This window comes from Hermetia illucens, chromosome 6, assembly GCF_905115235.1.
Source record: "Hermetia illucens chromosome 6, iHerIll2.2.curated.20191125, whole genome shotgun sequence".
NCBI lineage: Eukaryota > Metazoa > Arthropoda > Insecta > Diptera > Stratiomyidae > Hermetia > Hermetia illucens.
This window is the reverse complement of record NC_051854.1, coordinates 41724895-41748839: the sequence shown is the minus strand read 5'-3', so window position 1 is coordinate 41748839 and position 23945 is coordinate 41724895. Positions and strand designations below refer to the sequence as shown.

At 42.7% G+C, this 23945-nt stretch overlaps 1 protein-coding gene across 1 annotated transcript in view; it reads right to left on the bottom strand.

Annotated features, from left to right (window-relative positions):
• Nucleotides 1-475: 475 nt before the first annotated feature.
• The window catches only part of LOC119659112, a 63278-nt gene continuing 39808 nt past the window's right edge, over nt 476-23945 (bottom strand). The window contains exons 11-18 of the mRNA XM_038067034.1: nt 21061-21250; nt 14845-15111; nt 14103-14336; nt 7074-7623; nt 1450-1671; nt 1117-1389; nt 890-1036; nt 476-755 (exon numbers count right to left, since the gene is read on the bottom strand). Coding sequence (XP_037922962.1) covers nt 535-755; nt 890-1036; nt 1117-1389; nt 1450-1671; nt 7074-7623; nt 14103-14336; nt 14845-15111; nt 21061-21250 — 2104 coding nt within the window. The 3' untranslated portion in view covers nt 476-534. The remainder of the gene's footprint in view (nt 756-889; nt 1037-1116; nt 1390-1449; nt 1672-7073; nt 7624-14102; nt 14337-14844; nt 15112-21060; nt 21251-23945) is intronic.

The window sequence follows — 23945 nt, the reverse complement described above, 5'->3', positions numbered from 1 at the left end:
AAGAAGTAAATCGTCCAATTAGCTGATATAGCGGTGAGCTTTTGCAACCGGTCATCAAATCTCTCGACTCCTTTAATGACATCACGGAAAGCATCAGAGATGGTGATGCTAAAACCATTTTTAACTAGTTCGTGTTCTACGTCACAGCTTTTGGTATCACACCAGCGAGTATCTCCCTCTTTCCAGTAAGGGTACCCATATTTAGCGTGCAGATATTCATTTATTCTACTCGAACTAATTTATCTTCCTCCTGACGCCATCCATGCATCAAGAACCCTTGCTGATTTCTAGACAGAACCGGAGCCAGTCTTGTTGCGCCGACTAAGGTAAACGCCCTAGTATTTCTTCGAGGCTTTGAATACAACGCGATCATTTTTGTTTTTAACAACATTCAATGCATTTTCTTGGTCGGCCTGTTGGCCTTCTTCTTTATCTTAATATATTCTTTCCTGATTCAATTCAATTACAAACCAACTTCTAGAAAACATTTATTGTATTGATATTTTCAAATATTCTTCTCAGCGAGTCTTGCTGTTATGCCAAAATATCATCGTCTTCGAAGATACTCATTTTATCTTCCTGATTACTGAATGAAGCTTCTTGGCTATCAGTTTTTGAGCCCTTAGGTTCCTCATCATTAGGTTGGTGGTTTTCAACATCATTTGCTGCTAAATCATCCATTTCTTGCTCGTACATGCTTACCAGCTGCTCATTTAGATTTTTCAATTCTGCGGCCGAATGAGTTAGAGAATGATCTGTAAAAATGAACGACTCATTACAATCTCTGGCACTGAAGAAAGGAACAATTGGGTCTCGAAATATGATACAATGACATTTTTTAGCCAAAAAAGAAATTACTTTGAAGCATAGAAGTGAGAGAGCAACATACTTTTTAAGGTACTGCAGGAAGCGTATCGTTTTCCACATATTCGGCAGATGTATGGTTTTTCATTAGAGTGTTGCCGCGTATGAGCTCGCAGCTTAGGCAGCCACCTATAGGCAGCAGGACATTGATTGCATTTATAAGGATAATTTTCTGTAAGATTAATAAAATTGTAATGTTAATAAATATGAGTTCAGGGCTACATATTCTGACTTTGAATCAGTAAAAGTTACCTTCGTGGACCCGTTGATGGCACAGTAGTTCGTAATTTTCCGAAAATCCTTTTCCACACTTTAAACAAACGCAACGTTTCTCCTTGCGATGTATCCGGCGTACATGTGCTTTCAAATGAGTTATACGTTTGAACCCGTTGCCGCATTCTGTACAGTTGAAAGGTCGCTTCTCTACGTGCCGTTGCAAGTGCTGTTCTAAACCATAAGTTGTAGCAAAGAAACGAGGACAGAGAGTACATTTGAAAGTTGCTTTTTTCGAACGTGTGCTCGTCGCTGCAAATTTATAGTACTTCAGGTAAAGATACACACAAACGCATATATTTTACAACTTACATCTCACAATTTTGGTTGTACCCACTTTTACTGGATATCTAATTAATGGTGAAGCCTTTTTCTCTTCTTCTGTATGTTTATTAAAGTGATTTTCCAGCCCCTTATAAGAGAAGCCCTTTCCGCAAACTGGACATATATAGCTTCGTTTTTGATATGCCTTCGACACCTCGATCGCATGTTTTTTACCTTGATGTACTCGTAGATGAGTGAAACCAAGAAATGCTAAAATTATAAAAAAAAGATCGCTTGACACTTTGAATCCAAGCCGATAGTCTTTCATATTTAAGTAGGTTTCTGCTTCAAAGTTGTCCGACTACGCAAAATCGATACGAAATAAGGAAAGTATATGCTCTTTTGTGGATCATAGGCCGCTCCATTACCAACTAAACACCTGAGGTTATTAGTTCAAAAAACCCCTTGCCATCCGATCCCTCTACCGATCGCAATCAACCTCCTTGGTAACAAGAAAACCCCAACGATAAAATTGTTGACGAAACCCACTAATCCATTGCAGAGCCTTGCCAATCTTGTGCAGGTAACACTGAAAACCTACATGCCCACTTAGGTGTTAGGTAAAGAAATAATCAACCTCACCATGCTTTCCATCAAGCCACGGATCTAGTTCGTTTATTCCTGAAAAAATGACCTTTCCGGCGGGTAGTATCGAAGGTAGTTCTCCCCTAACCAAATTCTGCACTAGCTGGACGGAATGAGTTTAAGCAAAGCAAAGTAACTGGAAGTGTGCTCCACAGTCACATGGTGGGACTTTTGTTCCGTTCCTCGAAAAAATGTTCAATACCGTATATCATTACCAATTTTGGTCCACCTAATCTTGCCGATACTGTACGGACAGTCAGATTGACCGCTTTGCGATCAGCAGTAGATTTAGGAGTTGTCTCCTGAATGTGCGTAACAATAGAGGTGCAGAGAGCGGCCTCGAAAGACAGGGACAGGCTGGTTTTTGCTCTGGATCCTCCTGCATTGACCACATCAACACTTTACGGATCATTTTGGAGTAGCGCGTGGAGTTCAGATCTTGACAGAGTTTTCGACTGCGCCGACAGAGAGTGTGTCTGGGTGCTTTAAGCGGAAAAGGCATTCTGGAGGAACTAGTAGCTATCATCAGAACGACACACAATGGCGCCAAATGTCACATGCTGCATCGAGGTACAATCTCAGAGGAATTAGAAGTCCAAGCGGAGACCGCCAGGGTTGCATCTTGTCACTGATTGTATTTCTTCTTGTTATCGATGACGTTCTTCATGCTTGTCCGGAGGATGTGGAAGAGTTCAATGAACGATGACATTTTTCCCAAGCTTTCGACTACGCTGATAACATCTGTTTGCTCTCCTACCGCTCTCACGCTCAAGGTTCATGACCAGATCTTGGCCAAATGACTCTGGGTTAGGAAAGAGACATATGTTCCCTCTCTCACGGAGTCATGGATCTTGGCCAATAGGCTTTGGATTTGGAAAGGGAGGCAAGTAGAGTTGGACTGAAGAGAAACACTAGCAAAACCAAAATTGTTAGTCTGACGGGGCATTGCATTCTCCCTATCTGCATAAATGAACAAAGCACCGAAGGCATCGATCGATTTGTATAGCTAGAAAGTTTGGTTTCTGCCGACGCGACGGTCGCACGGAACTGGATGACGCCCAGCGCAATAACCACGCTAAATCCGCTTTCGCTACCTTGTCGGAAATCTGGAAATGCAGTTATCTCAACAGCAAGATCAAGTCGAGACTGTTCCGTGCTAGTGTTGTCTTCTGGAAGTAGCACATGGAAAGTAACTCTCACTATCACTCGAACCCTCCAAGCTTTCATGAACAACTGTCTGCAACGTATCATAGGAATACGGTGGCCTGATACTCTTACAAACGAAGAAATCGATGGGGGTAATTGAAGGCGGAAGTGGTAGTGAATAGGTCACACATTAAGGAGGGAAGACAATTGCATTGCTAGCTACGCCATGCAGTGAAATCTTCTCTCCCAAAATGGCCGACGAGCGGTTCGCCCCAAGAACTCTTGGCACAGTACCGCACAGGAAGAGTGCTAAGAGGGAACAATTTAAGCATTGCGGAATAGAAGAGAGTCCAATAAAGAGGATAAGAAAAGCATATAGGGGTACACAGACCGCTGATTTCACCGGAAAATCAGCGGTTAAATTGATAATCACGAGCGGGGTAAGATTAGGTTAGATCCTATGCCAATCTCAGGAGATGCTCCATGCATGTGGATGGTAAGTCATGCAAAAAACGAAAGGCTTTGTACGGGCAAAAGTCCATGGCGTTCACATCTGCAACTGGTATGCCCTCTTAGTGCAACAATAGCCCAATATGAAGGGATGCTTGGTGTTGGACGCTAGAAACCACAGCACTAAAATTATTGACGGCGATTTCAACTGTGTGGCTTGGAATGGGGAAGCTGAATGACAAAGATCAGGGACCAAATCCTACTTAAAATCATCGCAAAGCTAGACATTGTACTAGTCAACATAGGATACATGCCCACCTTTCGAGGCAGAGGGTTAGGTTCGTTCTGATTTACATCAATACCTCGTTGGCAAACGGGGTGGTCTGCCACGTGAGTGAACCCTACTCCTGTAGGCCATTTTTCTCGATATTAAAAATGGAGGAGACCACAATCGAGAAGGTAGCAATCCAAGGAGTAACAAACGTGAAAGAACTATAATAGCTGGATGATCCACTGGAGCTTTCGAGGAGGAACATTCCTGGCGACTTTAAAAGACGATCACGGCCCGAAGCGAATGGCACAGGAAAAGGTGAGTCAACTCTACTATGCGATGACATTTCCATCACAGTAGGAAACCAAACTACTGGTGGACCAGAAAATGTCGCTATTAAGATTAGCGCATCTGCGAGCAAGGAGACTTCGCCAAAGAACGAGAATTAAGCCAGCATTGGCCGATGAAGAAGGAATACTGAAATTTTTGAAGTAGGCTTAAGAAGACCATAAGGAAAAGTAATCGGAATTGCTGCAGACAGTTGTGACTTGAGGTAAATACGAACCCGTGAGGCACGCCTATAAGGTTCCAACGGACCACATCCGTGCGCAAAAATTAGTGATGTGCTCACACATGAAGAAAGCGAACCTCAGCCAACGGTTCAACATTACGTCTTCTTGAGCCTTGGGGTGACTGACGAACTAGCGAACTGGACGAATTGAGGATAATAAGGTTCCGGGATTGAACGAAAGTTTAGCTGCTAAAATCAGACCCACATCGCTCATAAACGCATCTGAATCTTGCATTATGGATGTAGTGTTTCCCCCTCAGTGGAAAAAGCAGAAGTTGGTTCTGCTACTGGAACCCTAAAAACCAGCAGCCCTCTTCATATCGCCCTATATGTCTAATGATATAGAACAGACTGCTTGCCTTCGTCGTTGGTCTATCGCGAAGCATATTATGTTCCTTTGTTAAAAATCGCGGATAAAAGAAGAAAGTTGAAACACGCCCTCAACGTAGTTATCGTGTGCCATGAGGAGCATATCCACCCTTTCCCTGGTGACACTGATGCAATTGCCACGTTTCGAACTCATGGTAAAAAGAGAAGCAAATCTTGCAGCGTCCAGCTTCAGTTGAACGGCATGTGCACCTGTGGCCGTAGCAGAACCACCAAAATAATCACAAACTCAACCATGGAAATCGGTACTAATACTACCGCCTTCAAATACTGACTCTCAAGGTCGAGACCACGATAATTAAGGAGAACTAGAAACATTGGAATGATAGCCATCTGAGGAACCATGTGGTGCAAAGATGGATCTAAGACAAAAGACGGGATTGCAGTTGGGATACATGGAGTGAACCTGAGGCACGAAAAGTCACAAGCTCTAGGTCAACATACAACTGTTTTTCAGGCGGAAATATATGCAGAAATCATCATTAATACGGCCAAAAACATGCTTGGCCCTAATCGATAGAAAAAGTTGGGACGGCCAGTACGACGATGAATGTAAGCTAGCAACAGAACGGAAGAATGATGCATACCGGGTAATCATACACTCTCGGGCACGCACAGAGACCTATCACAAACTCCGTCGAGTGGAGAAGTGACTTCGTAGACAGAAAAAGGAAGGCTGGGATAACCAATAAATCTGGAAACTCGAGAAGTACAGTTAGCACCCGCACCAGGGGCGGAGGTTTTCTCAGTAATTCAACAGGATGGAGCCTTAGACACCCCGATGCTCATCCTGCCCAGACAAAGAGGGAAATCTGATTTCCGACCGTATGGGCATTTTGGAGCGAGGGGTTCAGCACTACTGCTCAATAATCAAAATATCAGCGAGTTGGTGGTCCTACCAACTGAACACGACGGACAAATGCTGCCACCACTAACCATGGACATGGCATTTATCTGTCCTATACACAAAAAGGATAGCTGAGTGGTTAGAGCGGAAGGCTGTCGTACGGAAGGTCGCGGTTCAAATCTCACTGGTGGCAGTGAAATTTGTATCGTGATTTGATGTCGGATACCAGTCGACTCAGCTGTGAATGAATAGCTGAGTCAAATCAGGGTAATAATCTCGGGCGAGCGCAATGCTGACCACATTGCCTCCTAGTGTACCGTTACGGTCTTGAATGAAGTGCTCTAACACACTTCAAGGCCCTGATCCAACATGGATTGTTGCGCCAACGATTATTATTATTATACACAAACAGGGGACAATTATAGATGTACCGCGTTACTGAATACCATATATAAGATATTCTCCGCTATCTTGCTAGGTCGGTCAGCCACATACGCCCAGAACATCACCGGCCCTTGCCAAAGAGGCTTCATTCCCAGCAAATCAGCAACAGTTCAGATTTTCTCTCTGTGGCAAGCGATGAAAAACGTCGACTTCAAACCCACCAGCATAGCCAGGGTAGAATTGTACACCATGAGAGAATTCGGTATCCCGAAGAAAATGGTAAGATTGACTAGGCTGACCAATGAGCGAGGCAGCAGGATCACCCTCGGGACCATTCAACACTAACAACGGTGTAAGACAAGAGGATCTTTAACTGTCAGTGGCAACGACCTGTCGAACCGAACGATTGACATATCTCGGACCAATGCTATCGGCCAATGGTGAGCGCGTTATAAAATTGCTTCACGCATCAGCGCAACCTAGTTTCTTTGTGATTGACGGATCAACGAACATCTCACATTTAAAATTTACCGCAATGTCGCCCTTTTTGAACTTATTGTTTACTTACGGTCAGAAAAAGATATGTGTAACAAAAAGGGTCCCGACATCAACCTCCGACCAAACAAAAAATATCACGTATTCCAAAGTCGAGGTACTTTTGATCAGAATTAAAACACGAGTAGCGTAGTACGAAATATATACAAAGACTCGACACACCAAATTACTTCCACGGATAAAATAAGGAATTGCTGAAAGTTGAAAGTTAAATCGTCGCAGAGATTACAGGATGGCATCTAAGAGTGATAACTCATCTCTTCTAAGGCGAGCACGAATTATTTCAGGACCCACTATTCGTTTTAAAGGTACGGCAAAGAGTCCCCTCTCCACAATTTCTCAAATTCTGAATTCGTACATTTACAGGTAGAAAGAAATATGTATACAATAAAAAATTCGTGACATTCTAAACTTACATTCTCCACACATATCACATAAAAAGCTTCGTTCCACAGGACCAGTATGTTTAGCTTCGTGAATTCTCATGTTACGCGGTTGCATGAAACCTTTCCCGCAATGTTTGCACTGGAAAAGTTTTTCGTCGGTATGGGCTTTCATGTGGCGTTCATAAGTGTATTCAGTTTTTAGCACTTTCTTACACTCGGGACACTCCCGATTGACAACGGCGATATGCTCTTTCTTATTATGCTTTATCAGATAATATTTACTATGAAAGTCTATGTTACATATTTCACATTTAGTGAGTCCTCGTTCGTGTATTTTTCGCATATGGTTTGTGCGTTGATTGAAAGTTTGAAAACTGCAAAAACAAATGGGGCAAGCAGGTTGTCCTTCGGAATGCATAGTGTCAATGTGCTCCTCCAATTCTTCATCAGATTCAAATCGTCGAGTACAATATTTGCACAGCTTCCCAATGACTTTGGGGCACAGCTGAATATGCAGCCTCACACGAGCAAATTTATTGTGACAATAAGGACATGTCTCCTTCCTTTCAATATTTTTGAACTGCAAATAGAAAAAAAATAGAAATTAATTCTATGATTCGGTTGTTTATTTAGAGGAATAGAACGGAAATTAGGATATTCCCAAAATACGTGAGATTTTACAGGAGATCCAGGAGTCCAGAGAAGAGAAGTACACGCAGCCGTCTACAACTCCTTGCCAACGTTGATGGGGTTTTGTGAGCCTAGTTCTGCTAAGGTGGTAGTTGTGGCGTGTATCTGGAGCCAGTCCATTCGGGACCCTGATCGGGTAGTGTGCATTGAACTGGTATTAGTAGAGCGCTGACTTCCGGGATCAGCTCAGCGTAGGTCAGGCCTCAGGGGACTATACCCGTTTCTGACCATTGCACACGATGCGCTGGTAAAAACTTCAATGAAGAATAAAAACGACATAAATGAGAAAACAGCGAAAACGGAGAAAGAGTTGGCTGCGTTTGTATGTATGCAGCACGAAAACGCGTCTCTCGGCGTAACCCCCAGTGAAGGACGCAGAAAGGGCTGAAATTCGAGACATGGGGGTGCCCAAATAAAGAGGAAGACACGCAAAGTAATTCGGCACCTGGGACGGAGACGGCAACCCAGACAGTACCATGCAGTGCTGTTGTTGCGGAAAGAAGCACCGTGAAAACTGCTGAAACTGACCAGATGGCGTCGAATATAAGCCGAGTGGAAGTGTAAGCAACTGTTCTTGTGAAAGTCGAAGAGGAAAGGCTTATCAAGAAATGTGCAGCAGTTGTGAAGCGCATGTGGTCTGCGACGTTCCTCCAGAAAAACATCAGCAAAGGTGTGAAAAACGAGCTAATGAATCTGAATGAGTTCCTGGATCGAATTTCATACTACAGGCGGATATAGAGAGCAACAGAAGATGCGCTAAAAGCAGAAGCAATTGCGTCCCCCGCTGAAAGCACCGCAAGCGCCAAAAAGATCGCAGATAGCCCGTTGCAGAGCGTCTGTTTTTCAGGCGGAGATATATGCATTAATATGGCCACAAACGTACTTGGCTCCGTCGATGAATGTAAGCTAACAACGGAACGGAAGAATGCTGCATGTCAATGCTACAATCTCAAAGAACGCGGGCACGCATGAACTTCGTCGAATAAAGAAGCGAATTCACAGACAGAAAAAGAAAGCCTGGGATAACCAACAAATCTGTGAGCTCGAGAAGTATAGTTAGCAGCCGCATCAGGGGCGGAAGTTTTAGCAAGCCAGCAAGATGAAGCCTTATACACCGCAATGCTCATTCTGCCCAGACAAAGAGGGAAACATGATTTCGCAGATGGCCCGTTACAGAGCGAACTGGGGAAAACATGAAAGGAGAAAGGGCCATCTGAAGAAGACTTTACTCAGGTACTCTTCAGGGCTCCAAAAAAGAAGGTTAAGAGGGATAAAAGAAGACAACACGACGTGTCGTCAGAAAAACCTCTGCCTAAAATTAAGGCGGACACGAAAGGTGGAGCAACAGAAGAAAAGATGCGGATACGAAGGAGGACTAGACGATCAGATCTACTTATTACGCCGACGGAAGGCAAGACTTTTGCGGAAGTATTCAGCGAAATTCGTTATAGAACCAAGCCTGAAGAGCGGAAGTGTCTTCCTTTCGAAAAACGAAGGGTGATGAAGCCTTAGTCGAAGTCCCGAGGATAACAGATAAAGGGACTCTGGGAGAGATGGCTTTGGTTTCTAGTCTAGAACCCACGTACTCTCTGGAAATCCGAGATATTGACTGCCTCACAAAAAAGAATGCCATTAAATGCGAATGTCCGGAGGTAGCCAATGCCTGGAATGGTATTACCTTCGCGAACTAGCGAAGCTAAAAACTTGCTGGGATGGAAGTTGCCAAACAATACGCGAGGAAATTTCTTAACAGCGGGAAAATCAGAATTGGTTGAGTAGCAGTAGGAGCATACCAAATGTTACAGTTGTTTAGATTATGGACACACGTTTGCAACCTACCGGGGACCTGGCAGGAGGGCAACGTGCCACGGATAGAGCCAGGTAGACCACAAAGCAAAACCTGTAACCAAAAGGCGAGTTGCGTTCTATGCAGGGATCGCGGCACGTCTGATGAAAATTTTGCGCACACTGCCGGCTCGGAACGTTCAGTTTTGAGGGCAGAAATGGAAAAACTAGGACGCGGCTAACATGATCCCCACCCTACAGATCAATATGCACCAGACTGAAACCGCCCACAATTTGCTACAGCAATTTACTACGGAGATTAAAGCTGATCTAGTGCCTATCAGTGAACAGTGCCGAAATAAGCATCCAGCTTCGTGGTACCCCGACATGTTAGGTACCGTTACCATTTAGGGTTCTTGCCCAAGGCCTGGGGGACGGCTTTATCTGGATTCGGTGCTTAGGGGTAACGTTTTTCAATGTTTACCTAATATCGAATGAGACGATGCCGAACTTCGACGCAGGTTTGATGCTCTGGAGGGTGCTATCTTGGGCACAGAAAAGCGGATCCTGGTCGAGGGTGACTTCAATGCCAGGGAATTTGAATGGGACGTAATCCAGACTCCAGAGGGAAACAAATTCTCGAAATGGCGGCGAGAACATGACTCGTAGGCTGCGGAGGAAGCATTCCAGATGTAACCTTCACATAAAAATCACTGGTGTCGCTGGTGAATGGGTGGCGAGTTCTGGAAGACTTCTCGGCAAGCGACCATCAATACAACGCCTCCGAATTAGTTGGCACAACCTCTCGAAACCCTTGTAGCAGGTGGGGCGTGCTAGAGGGCACTACTGGGAGTAGCGGCGTTGTAGCTGACAATGCCGTAAATTCAGTTATAAACCTGATAACAGCGGCCTGTGGTGCTTCCATACCCAGAAGGGCAAGCCTTCTATGGATTAGTGGACAGCAGAAATTGCAGAGCTCCGGAAGGAATATGACAAACTCCGCCGCTTGGCACAAGGTTTAAACGACCATGAGGGAGCATGTACCACAATGATAGAGTCCAGATGAGCCAAAACGCAATGAACAAAAGCAAAGCTTACTGCTGGCAGACCCTAGTTGACGAGGTAAATGGGGACCCGTAGGAACTCGGTTACAAACTAGTAATCCAAAAAATTGGGGATCTCCGGAAACCCTATTCACTTAAGGCCAAGCATATGAATTGCATTGTAGGGGCACTATTCCTTGTACATCCCATATGGGAAGGTGACACCAGCGCGGACGATGCCAAGAACACTTTTCTCTATAAAAGAGTTGGAAGAGGCAGTCCTCTCTGTGAAAAAAAAAACGAAAAGGATCCGATGGTATCTCGGCAGAGATATACACACTGGTGCTCCAATATTGGCCAGACCTTACTACTCGGCAAATTCAACGCTTGCCTAAACGAGAGCATTTTCCATTCTACTTGGAAGGTAGCTTGCGCTGATCAGCAAAGGGAAGGGCATCCTGAGCTGCCGCCGTCTCCATACCAACTACTTCGTATCTTTGATACTGTTGGGAAAGTGCTCGAAAAGCTCAACAAGATTAGACTCGCTGAGGTAATACGTGCTTCTGGAGACTTATCCCCACGGCAGTTTGGCTTTGGAACAGGGAGATCCACAGTTGAAGCTGTCATGTAAGTCATGGATCCCGTTCATCGAGAGGAAGCTATCGAGCTCGATAGGTGGTGTTCTTCGTAACGTGACGATAGAAATGCCTTTAATTCCTTAAAATGGAAAGGCATTCTAAGCATACTAGATAATACTTTCCCCGTGCCGAATTATTTTTTACGGATATTGAGGGACTATCTGAGAAACCGCTCCCTGCTCTATAAAACGAAAGAGGATCATTCGAGAGTGGAAGTCACGTCGTGGGTAGCGAAAGGAGCCATCCTAGGGCCGGTTCTTTGAAACGCATATTATGATAGCCTGCTGAGGCTCGACATGACAGAAGAGTCGCACCTGGTCGGTTATGCTGATGATGTCGCGACGCTTGTTGCAGGACGCACTGTCGAACAGGCGCAAACCAGACTTGGCATATTGATGCGACGAGTAAGCGGATGGATGACTGCTCAAGATTTCAACTGGAAAAAACCGAAGTAGTCATCTTGACAAAAAGAGTATCCTAACCCTGCCTTCCGTATCTATCGGCGAGTCGATAATCATATCAAAACCAACGGTTAAATATCTTAGACTGACCAAACATTGGGGGTCTCACGGTTAGCAAGCAACGTCCCCTGATGAATTCTGATCTGCTCTACGGCGCAAAGGTATGCGTTAACACTCTTGACAAGGAAGTATATCGTAAGCGACTTGCGCAAGTACAGAGACGGGGAGCTTTGCGGGTGGCGTCTGCGTACCGCACCGTCTCTAATCTGGCCGTGAGAGTGATTACCCTTCTTGCTAAGGAGGTAGTTTCTCATGACGAACGGTAACGTAGACTAGATAAATAGTAGCTCTATTGGCAAAATGAGACATGAGACAGATGGACTTTCCGAAAAGCTTGCACTCTTTTTCCAGTTTATACGACATGTTGGAGTAGCACAACCCGCCGGGCCTAATCTAGCTCGTATTCCGTCAAAGCTCATCATTTGGAATTCTCTTGGATGTTGCTTTTGTTGGTATTTACCTTCACTATGACTCTGCTTACCTCCTCATTAAAAAAAAACAGCCAATCAGCCAATTTATATGTGTCGGTATAGAGTAAAGAGGTGTTACAGCGCAATCGAAGGAGGATAGGATATCCACGCAGTCCATTAGCTGTTACCGATTCTCACACATATTTTATTTTCAAGAAAACTACGCTTCAGTTTTGCTATGATCACACTTAATACTGTGTAAGTGATAAGCTTACAGCAGTGGAGACAAACAATAAGACGAAAAAAAACAAAAATCAAAGATGACATGGTCCAATAAAACCAAGGCGTCACCGATAACAAGAAGAAAAAGTATCTACTGATCCAATTTACGTTCCTTCCTCCTCCCCTGTAAACACCAAACCTTATTAAAATCGGTTTACCGTCTGTCTGTCTGTCCGTCACACGCATTTTTCTCGGAGACGGTTATAGCGATTGACACCAAATTTGGTGGAAAGATGGGAACCGTGAACGCTCACACATACAGTGAGTTACATCCTTTTACGTTGAATTTAAGGGGGGGGGGGTCCCCATTCATGCAAAAGGGGAGTGTAAAATTTTTTTTCATCAAATATAGTCATGTGGGGTATCAAATTAAAGGCCTGGATTAGTACTTTTCGAAGCCGGTCTTAATTTTGGCATTTCTTGCAAACGTGGGGAGTGCGGGGGTTGAAAGTAATCATTTCTTTAAGGGGGCCATTCTCAGAAACTACCAAACCGAAAAATCTGAAAAAAATCAGGAGGCTGCCAGTATATGGTGCCTTGGTTCCGAAATACCTTTCATACCGATATCTGTTCAAAGAAAGTTAATAATATTACTATAATTTTTTGTAATTGGCTGGAAACCTCCCTTAAATTCATCCTAGCGGCACGAAATTCTGCAGTGATATAGGCTATAATGTAGAGCATGATCATACCATGGAAATCGCACTATTACTAACAAATTTATAATACCTCGAAGTTATTGCTTCTTTGAAAATTGAAGACTATCAATGTCAATATCACCCGAAAGTGGACATATGCATATATTACGTGCTACGTACTAAGAAATACACAAAACCTTTCGTACCTGAAGCGTCCAGCTTCCGGTTTCCCGACTTGTTTTACTTGTCAGGTTGTAATATCTGCTATCGGCATTCTTTCCTAATTTTGCCGTTATAGCTGTGCATTTATGAAAAAGACGCCTTGTTGGCTACATCAGTCTGGTGGCTTCGATTTTTCGCAATTTTAAAACTAGAAATGTGAGTTTGACCCAACATTTATCAACCGTATCATTGCTGGGGACGAGACCTATTGCTATCAAGCCAAGACCGAAAGGTCATGGAATTTTTGGTCGAAAAAAATGGGATTATGCTGGTGTTTGAATCCCAATTCACCACGGACTTTTGTGTTTATCTTTCTACTATTCCGCTGCAGAGAGCATATGCAGAGCACCGAATATGATGATAATAAGCACAGTCACGTTGAAAATTGAATAGGAAAAAGATATAGCAAAACGAAGAGGAGATACTCCGCAATGGAGCAAACAGGAGGCATATATACTGAAAAAAAAACATGAAACGTCCTGTGAAACTACAGATAATAAGCTGCAAAACTTGCAATTCGATCATAGATCGTACAAGTATAGACAGAGTGTTATATCAGCACTTAGCTGCTGTCCAGAGTCTAACCACCATTCCCATCTCAGCACCATAAATCTTAGAAAAAAAAGAGGGCGGTTGAAAAGGTTTCCACAAATGCCAGATGCCAGCGATAAATTAAACAATTGGTTAGCAATGTCAGGAAATGAGAGTGCAGACCTTTAGATCCAATAACAACAGCTAAAAGAAGAATCAATTTTTCCAAATATCAAAATTATCTTCTGGAATGATCCTTAGAACTAAATGATTAAAAATTGATTGTGTTTCATCCATACCAAACCTTTAATGTGTACTTTATTGGACTTTTCCTGTTTCTGGTTTCGAGTTGAGCTCTCGAGCTTAGATACACCAGGTCGCACATCTCCCTTCTCTGTTTCCTCCATCTCCCCATCGTCCGTATCAGAATCCGAATTTAGGACGTATTCACACTTCCAATCACTTCCCTTCGGTACCATTTCATCCTTAGGTAAATTATCAGAGTCTAATGTTGTCTTGCTTTGGGTTTTATTCTAAAAAAAGAAAAAAAAAGAATTTAATGAGGGAATTGTTGACTTTAAAGGTAATATTCCATAACAAGTGAAGGAAACGAAAAAAAATTTATAGGTATGTGGGCGCTACGTCCAAAAGAGAAGTCATTGGATGACTCTCCATTTGATCTGATCCGACGTAAAGTGAATAGACTTAGGCTCTCTCATTTCCTAAATAAAAAAATGCTTTTCATATTTCTAGAATGAAGCATTAAGGAAACGATCAGATATTACATCCGCGGTACGTATTTGAGAGAGTTTCCAATATTCTATTAAAGTTATACTTTCTACTACTTTTTTACCCTGGTAGGTAATGTGCTTCCTAATTCACCAGTTTTCATCATTTTAATTTCTCTACCAAGGAATCGGAGTCGGCAAAATAGCAATGACGAACACGGCAGGAATAAGCCTAACGTGAAGGTTTTCCAAGTAGCTATGACAAGTTATTCTAATTTACCTAAAAACAACTTTAATGTTCTTAATATTATACCTCACAGTCATTGTTTTCATTATCACTATCGGATAAAAGGAAGTCATCGTGTAAATCCTCTATTATAACCAGATCTTCCTCTTGCTTAAATTCCGCTTTTGGTACTTCAGCGAAGTTCAATGTAGCTGCATCTGCGGATTGCAAACTAAAAACTGCCAATAGACGCTCCTGAACTTTCTCACAATGTTTACGAAATTCACTAAAAGCTGCAAATGTTTTGAGACAGTTCTTGCACATCTTTTTCGGGAGCCCATCATTTTCGTTGAACTGAAAAAAATAGAACAAGAGAGTCGGTTAATAAAGTAATAAAGTAAGACGGGAATTATAGAAATGATGGGAAGAGCCAGGGTTGTAATTCTTATGAATTGGGGTCGAAACACACAGCAAAAACTAATATTTATAAGCGGTGGGCACCATCACCATAGTTGGAGTTTGTAAATACACAAAAAATATTTGTCTCTTTTCGTAAAAGGCAGAGAGATAGAAATTCGAGGGCTGCCAACCTTAAAATCTCAAACGTTCACAACCTCTCGGATAAGGACTGATCTCACGGCTACAATTTTTCGCTATCAAAAATGATTTATAATTATTAGGTTGTTGCAAATGAAATGTCGGATATTTGAGTAAAATTTCAAAAAACTATAACTTTTATGAAAATTAATTTTATTAGTCAAAATAAGAACCAGCAGCTTCAATGCACTTCTCCCAACGAGATGCAAGGGCATTTATTCCAGTTTCGTAAAAGTCTGGGTTTCTAGAGCTAAGAAATTCTTCAAAGGCACTTTTGACAGCTACTTCATTGCTGAATTGTTTCCCCGCCAAAAATTGATCCAAATGCTTAAAAAAGTGGTAGTCGGTTGGCGAGAGGTCGGGTGAATATGGTGGATGAGGAAGAGTCTCATATCGTAATTCATTTAATTTTTGGACCGTCATTCTGGAAACATGAGGTCGGGCGTTATCATGGAGCAGTATCACTCCATCTCTGTTGACCAATCTAGGCCGCTGAACACGTAATTTCTCGTGCATTTCATCAAGTTGGGCACAATATTTCTCTGCATTAATTGTTTCACCACGCTCCAAAAACGAATAATGAATAATTCCAGATGCAGACCACCAAACAGTTACCATTACCTTGTTCGGGTGAAGGCTCGGTTTTGGCATGTGTTGTGGAGGCTGATCGGCATCTAGCCATTGCGCTGATCTGCACGGTTGTCGTACAATATCCACTTTTCATCGCATGTCACTATTCTGCGCAAAAAGGGATTGTTCCTGTTGCGGTTGAGTAGAGAACTGGATATTTCCATTCGCAGCGCCATGTTTTGCTCGTTGAGTTCATGCGGAACCCACTTATCAAGCTTCTTCACCTTTCCAAGCTGTTGTAAGTGCCGAGATACTGTCGAATAGTGTACGCCTATTTTCTCTGCAATGTCACGAATCGATGATCGGGGATCAGATTCCACTATCAAACGCAACTCGTCGTTGTCGATCGATGGTCCTGGGTGTCCACGAGGTTCACTTTGGAGGGTCATGTCGCCTGATCGGAATTTTTCGAACCACCGCTGTGTCGTTCGTTCGTTTGCTGCGTCAGCTCCAAATGCTCTGCAAATGTTTCTGGTTGCCTCCGCTGCGTTGTGACCAAGTTTAAATTCATATAGAAAAAGTAGACGTTTTTGACTCCCTTCCATCCTTTTTTCTTTGAGTTTTACTTGGAACTTCAATGACGATCGAAACTGAAATGACTCCTTGATCGAACGAACGACTATTTATACTCAATTATCCCATACCACCAGAGTCACCTTGCGGCAGTTTTAAACATTAAAATCATAACAAACTTCACTTCATTGAAAAATCCGACATTTCATTTGCAACAACCTAATAGTTTCTGGGATGTGTGCACGCTTGACAACGCTATCATGAGTCCCAAACATTTTGGACCTAAACAAATTGAGATGGCTGACCTCGAGGGATGACTCCCTTCCCTTCTATGACACTGCACTTTTGTACTCTAGAAAGCTAAGTCCGAGCAGACGCAAATCTGATATCAGATTATTGCTAACATCTCTTGCAAAAGGCGCTCCTATAAGCTCAGAGCCGGTTTCTGGCAGGATCTTAATTGCCAGATTCTGGTATAGGTTAAGAGGCATCACAATTGCGCATTACTCTGCATCAGATACCCAAAAGAGGCCGCGTTGGTGGTTTGAAAATCAAGCTCCTCAGGGGTCGTCAGTGACTTTTAACTGGTTGCTTACCATACGGGATGTAACGTCCCCGAAGTGCCCGAGTAAATAGTTGGCCACCTAGCTGGCAGTATACAATACAGAACGTCCTAGGTAGGCCTTGAGAAACATCTCGGTGAAAAGCGAACCGCGAATGACCGGTACATGTCGAGACACACTGGAAGTCCCCACAGCCGTCGAGTCGACAGCTCTCTACAGACGTCGATGGAGTGATGTGACCCTAGCTCTGCCAAGATGGTAGTTGACGTGTGACGTGTATCAGGAGTCAGCCCTTTCGGAACCCTGGTCGGATAGTGTGCATTGAACGAGCGTGCGCTGATTCGTCCGTGAATTCCGGGATCAGTTAGCGGAGGTCAGACCTCAGGGAACTGGGGTAAGGGCTGCGTTCCCGAGGGTACACCCGTTCCTGACTCTTGCGGCACGCTCCCTTGCACACGATGCGATGGTAAATTTTCCATGGAGAATAAAACTAAACCAACAAAAAAAAGCGACAAAATACCAGGGAATGGTTAGGGGACCACACCACCGAAATATATTCAAGAATATTACGGACGAAGGATTTATAAAGGGAAAGCCGGACATTTTGGAAGCACGGCTTAGTACATTGACAAATTAAATCGGAGTTTGCTGTCAAAGGTCACACCTAGATCCTTGTAAGAGGCAATCACGGTTGGCCATCAAGATAATAAACGGATGTCCGGGCACAAGTTTTTAGTAAATAGCATAAAGAGTAGCATTTCATCACATTAAGTAGCAACTTGTTAAGAACGCACCACTGAGATATTGTGTCAAGATTTGACTGAAGGCTACACTGATCAGTAGGCAAACCGAACAAGGAAGGAAGATCATTCACAGATCACACACAATTGAAAACAGAAATGGACCCTTGGGGTACACTCGATGATGAAGAACAACCATTGAAGAAAACACAATTTACTCTACCATTTAAATAAGATCTTAACCAGGAAAGAACACTTGTCGGAAATCCATACCATCTCAGTTTGGTGAGAAGCAAGGAGTGGTCAATGGAATCAAAAGCTTTAAAGATGTCAGTATATATGGACGTCGTTTCTTGTATTTACTGACTTCGCAACAAAGTTGGTGAATTCCAACAAATTGGTCACAATAGCGCGACCGGATTGAAACCCATATTGGCCTTTTATAATGAGGTAATTGAAACCAGACGAAATGCAGTCTTTTACGTATCTTTCAAAAATTTTGGAGAACCAGAAAAGGATGGATAAAAGTCGATAGTTTTCGGCCTGGTTATTGTCACTTTTTTTGATGAGATAACTACATTCCGAAATGTTAGACATTGTTAATGCGTCGGACATCATCCAGTTTGGTGTCATTATCGGCAGAAACCAGGTTTTCTAGATATACAAATTCATCGACGCCTTCAATGCTCTTCCCATTAATGCAGATAGCAGATGCGATGACTCATCAGACAGAGAACATTGGCTTAGTTGGTGTTTATCTTCAGTCTAACTCTACTTGTTTCTCTTTACAAATCCAGAATCATTTGCCCAATGTCCATGACCCGGTGAGAGAGCAAGCAGATATCATCAAGGTAGGCGAGGTGCTTGAGGAAAGATGTCACAGTCCATTGATGTCTTCCACGTTCTCCGACAAGGCAGACGAACAACGTCGCCGATAACAAGAAGAAATAGTATCGCTGACAAGATGAAGCTCTAATGGATCCCGTTTTAGACCTCAAAATCCTCCGAGATTTTACCACGGTACATCACGCCACATTTTGTACCATCATAGCATTCGCTCTTATAATAGTTATTAGTTTCTCCAGAATACCCATCCTGCGTAGAGCTCACCAAATACACTCCCTGTTCACGCTGTTGATCGTCTTCTCGAAATCGATGAAGAGCAGATGAAGCGAAGATCTAAACTTCGCACACGGGTATTGATGTGGTCATTGAGGAGAATTCGGAGCGGAAACAAGGCTCCTCTCTATCGATCAAGCTTTCGAGATGTTCTTTGATGCGCTTCATGATTATTTTAACAATTATCTTTGCGACGGAGGGAGCACGCATCTACCCCTCCAATTCACAATGAAAATGAGTGTGGAGTTCTTTGGAATCTTATCGAGCATTCCCTTCTTCCTCTCTTTGGGAAAGGTCTCGGATTCCGAAAATGTTCGTACGAATGGAAGTAGGAGATCTGGGGGTAACTGCGGCTGCAGCTACAAACAACTTTGCTGGGAAACCGTCAAACCCAGCGGGTTTACTCCGGTTGAATGAATGATTTCTTTTCTGCATGGAGAACCAGTCCTTATCCGCATGCTACGACTAACCATTTCAGCTGCAAGAAGAGGAACCGCGGATGTGATACTGCTAAGAACCGTGTTCAAGTTTTCTTTTTCCATCTCTTTAGTTGCTCGCCATCCTGGACGAGAAGTCAACCGTTGACGTCCGTCACAAGACCGTCGAAAGATTTGCGACCACATGCAAACGTAAGCAACCATTAGATAGTGATCCCTTTCGAGGCCAACGTCAATGCCTTTCTCGTTACAAGACAACTTCTAAATCTACTGCTGATCACCACATGGTTAATCTGATTGCTCGTGCGGTGTCGATTAATTAAAATCCAACTGACCTTATGGCAGGTTCTGTGCTCGAACAATGTGCCACCAATAACAAGGTGGTGAAAATTGCAGAAATCCACAAAGCTCCCACCATTATCATTATGGCCGCCAAGACCGTGTTTCCCCATCACATCTCCGAGCAAGGTGTTTTTAGAGCCCACCTTAGCATTCAGATCACCCATCACGAACACAATGTCGCCTTTTAGGAAGTCCCCACGGAACTCCGTATAATTGCTCGTAAAAAGGATCCTCCTCCACTACATCGGAAGTCTCCGTTGACACACAGCACTTTACAATTGTGATGCTCCTTAACCTGGATGAGAATCTTGCAAGTCAGAATCCTGTTGAAAACCGGCTCCGAGATCAAGAGAGCGCATATTACGGTAGCTATATCAAATTCGCATCGGCTCTCGGTTTTCATAGCATAATACAAAGCACATTATCGTATGAGGGAGAGGAGTACTCTCCAGAATCACACCATCTTACTTCCCTTAGGCCCAAAATATTCAACTTGGAGAAAACGAGCATTCGGAGGATCCTCGCTACCATTATCAAGGTGTGTCTGCATATTCCAAAGACCAGCTATTGTCTGTTTTCCATAGCCAAAGGTCATAGCCGTGAGGTCATCTTGTTTCTACTAAACACATCAGTCCTTCAGTTCTTTACCAGGCCATTTTTAATGAATTTACTTATGGTAGACTGATGAAATACTAATGATGTAAGGCTAACCTTACACGATCAGTATTTCATCAGTCTGGCGTCAGTCAGAATGACAAAATTATGGCAAAGTGAATGTCTAAGGTATTTTTATGGCAATGACTGATGGATCAAATAAAATGTGCCAGTCTGGCTGGACTGATAATAAGTTAAGTGTAGTGCAGTTATCATTATGTTGTTAATCGAAACATGACTTGCAAATGGTTCGGATCTTCAAATGCTTTGGGATTCTGTCGTCATTAGTTTTGAATTATGTTTCCGTTGGTAATGTACTGTTTCCGTCGCTCATGGCGACAAACTTCTCAAATTTTGTTTCAGTTCCTAATTCAAATTTAATTAATACTGTTTCTGTTCTATTAATTATTACAATTCCACCAGTCGAAAGTAGCCTGGCTTTTATGGCGGACTTAATAATAATAATCGTTGGCGCAACAATCCATATTGGATCAGTGCCTTGAAGTGTGTTAGAGCACTTCATTCAAGACCGTAACGGTACACTAGGAGACAATGTGGTCAGCATTGCTGGCTGACTTAATAATCTTAAAATCAATCGAACAATTCACTTATAAAATTCGGTAATGTAAACTGGAGGAATATGCGAAACCCTATTGAATTGATTAACAACATCACATGCACCCGTTTGGTACTGAACCGCATACTCACTTTGAATTCAAGAGAATGCAAAAGGTGGACAATTTCTTTGGAAACTGCCGAGGCCGATGTGAAAAGATGCGTAAATTCAGCATCACTTTCTGCCGTCGTTCCACAAGTGCGGCATGTGTTGCCAATCGGCCGCTGCTTGAGATTCAGTTGGTCAACATCGTTCATCATCACTTTACGGGGGATTTTCGCTCTTTATTTAAAAACACCAGAGCCACGGCCAGCGGACATACAGCACCCTTTGACACTATTCCCGAGCGAGTGTTCGTCCCTTGATGTCATTGCAAGAAAATGACATTCGTGTCAGCGCGCAAAAGATCGCTACAGCTGCTTGTCTCTTTCTAACTTGTCAATGTAGTGCAGCCAAATGTAGAAAAAAATATGTTATTACTCTACCGGATGTGACGTATTAAAGTTATTGTTGGTAAACACAATTGAGGAATAAAGTGAAAGTAACATTAATTTCTCAAGCTACCTCAGTTATGGCTCGGACGGTGTGAGAAAGGTTGCATTCGTGGAGAGGAATATGGATGCGAAAATAAAAACCAATTTAAAAAAAAATCTGCATGCCAGCGCATCGATATTTGGGTATTTATCAAACTGCCAAAATAGTCACCCGAAACAAGGCAGCAGCGTGATGATTATATTAAGGAGCGTTTTCCAACTGTTGCCACTTTCGGTCATGCTGCTCCCAGAGTAAAGGATAAGGCAGCGTTTGATGAATTACCTTTGCCCTGGACGAAACTGTTAGTCTTTCTTTATGGACTTAATTATTGAAAATTTAGGAATATTATTAAATGGCAGAAAGCATGGTTTTGATGCGGAGCAAATTCACTTAAATATGGTAGTTTAGTGTTTTGACACATTCATTTCTCATTGTTCGTATTTAAAACTATCTAATCGAAGTCAATTCGCTCAACATCAAAACCACGTTTTCTTCCATTTAATGGACAATATTCGGCCATGATTTTTACACCTCATTTGAAAGCTAACATGATGAGATAACTTTTTTTCAACTTTGTAGGTTTTAAAATTTAGATGAAAAATCGATTTTAAGATTTCTTTAAAATTTGAACAGTTATATCTTCGAATAATTAATGAATTGAAAAAATGTAATTGAAAAAAATATTTATTTATAAAAAAAAGTTAAGAAATAAGGAGTGGAAAATTGAGATTTTGTTAGGACAGTCAAGCTTTTTGACAACATTCGCGAAAAACGCTATAACTCTGCAATGTTAAAAGATATAGTGCCCATTCCATGAACCAATTTTCCTCAAACAAGTGGTAGTACCTATCATTACAATTTCTACCATCGTGAGCCCGACACACTGTATATTGATTGTCTAAGGACCGCTTAAGAGACTCTCTAATTCAACATGGTTAATGGTACATACGGGAATGATATTTGGTTTGAAATATAACTCTAAAAGAAAGAAATAAAAAGGGTTGTGGGACTATGTTTTGTGGAAGCTCGTTGTTTCCCCTGAGCAGTAACCAATGATATTGAATTGCGTCTATGCATGGAATCAACACGCTGAAAAGACAAAATTGAGGATATGTCAATTTTCACTCTAGATTTATTCCTCAAGATGATTATTTGTTGCGTTTCTATATGGCGTGGACGCTCTGAAATGTTGGCTCCTGCTAATTTCCATCATTTGTCGCTTTGAGGATAGCTGTTAGTTTCTCTGGGATACCCTTTCTACATAAAACACTCAAGATGCATTCTGTGTTCATTCTGTCGAAAGTTTTCTCGAAATCGATGAAGACGGATGAAGGGAAGATCTAAACACCGCACACTGTTCAAAAGAAGGATCCGGAGCGGAAACAAGCCTTCTCTCTATTTATCAAGCTTTCGAGATTTTCTTTCATGCGTTTCATGATTATTTTAACCATAATTTTTGCGACGGGAGGGAGCGCGTAGATATCCCACCCATTGTCATATTCAGAACGGATGCCCTTCTTTGGAATTTTAACGATCATCCCCTTTTTCGTCGGATTTCCGTACGAGTGGAATTAGCAGATCTGTAGTAAATCAGGTGCTGCGATGAATAACTCTGCGGGAAAATCGTCAAGCCAGTGCCATTACTTCGTGTGGATACATTACTTGGTGAGATGATTTCTTTTCTGCTTGGAAGAATGTCCGCAAGTTACGGTGACTGTTCTTTTCGTTTACAAAAAGTCGGACTTCACTAGATGTGATACGATTAAGACCCATAGTGAAGTGTTCTTCTCACTTCTTCAGCTCTTCAGGAGTCGCCCCGCAAGCTCTTTCGTGATGCGCTATACATTTCTGAAATCATTGCGTTCTGCGGTATCTTCTCTTTCGCTGATCAGTGTTGTAACAAATCCCCTTTGGCCAGCATCTATACCAGTGAATGCGAAGTATAACTCATGCATCTATCGGAACTAAGGAATACAACGTCGTGTTGTACAGGGGAACCCCAGGATTGAGCTCACAAGGAGCTCCGGCGATAATTTGGTCACAACTATTAAGCTTCCAGAAGAGACCAATCGCAAATAATTGTGCCGAGATCACATCCCCCAGGAATTCTCCTAAGACATGATACCAAAGCCACTTTAAATGGGTCCCTGGTAAACTCAAGAATAATCGCCGCGCTCAAGTTGATGTGAATACAGCGTTTCCCGGTACAACTACTTGGAAGTTCTTCGTGTGCCGTTTGGTGTTGACTCCGCCAACAAAATTGCTACCCTATTTGCCTCTTCGTCATCTGTCGTCCCTTTTCAGAATACAAAAGCGCATTGTCGCACGACGGAAAGAAGTACTCATTAAAATTCCACCATCTTACTTTGTTTAAGCCCACAGGATTTTGTACTGCGCCCACTGTTGTGGAAGATCAGATACTATATGCTGTATTGCAGTAACC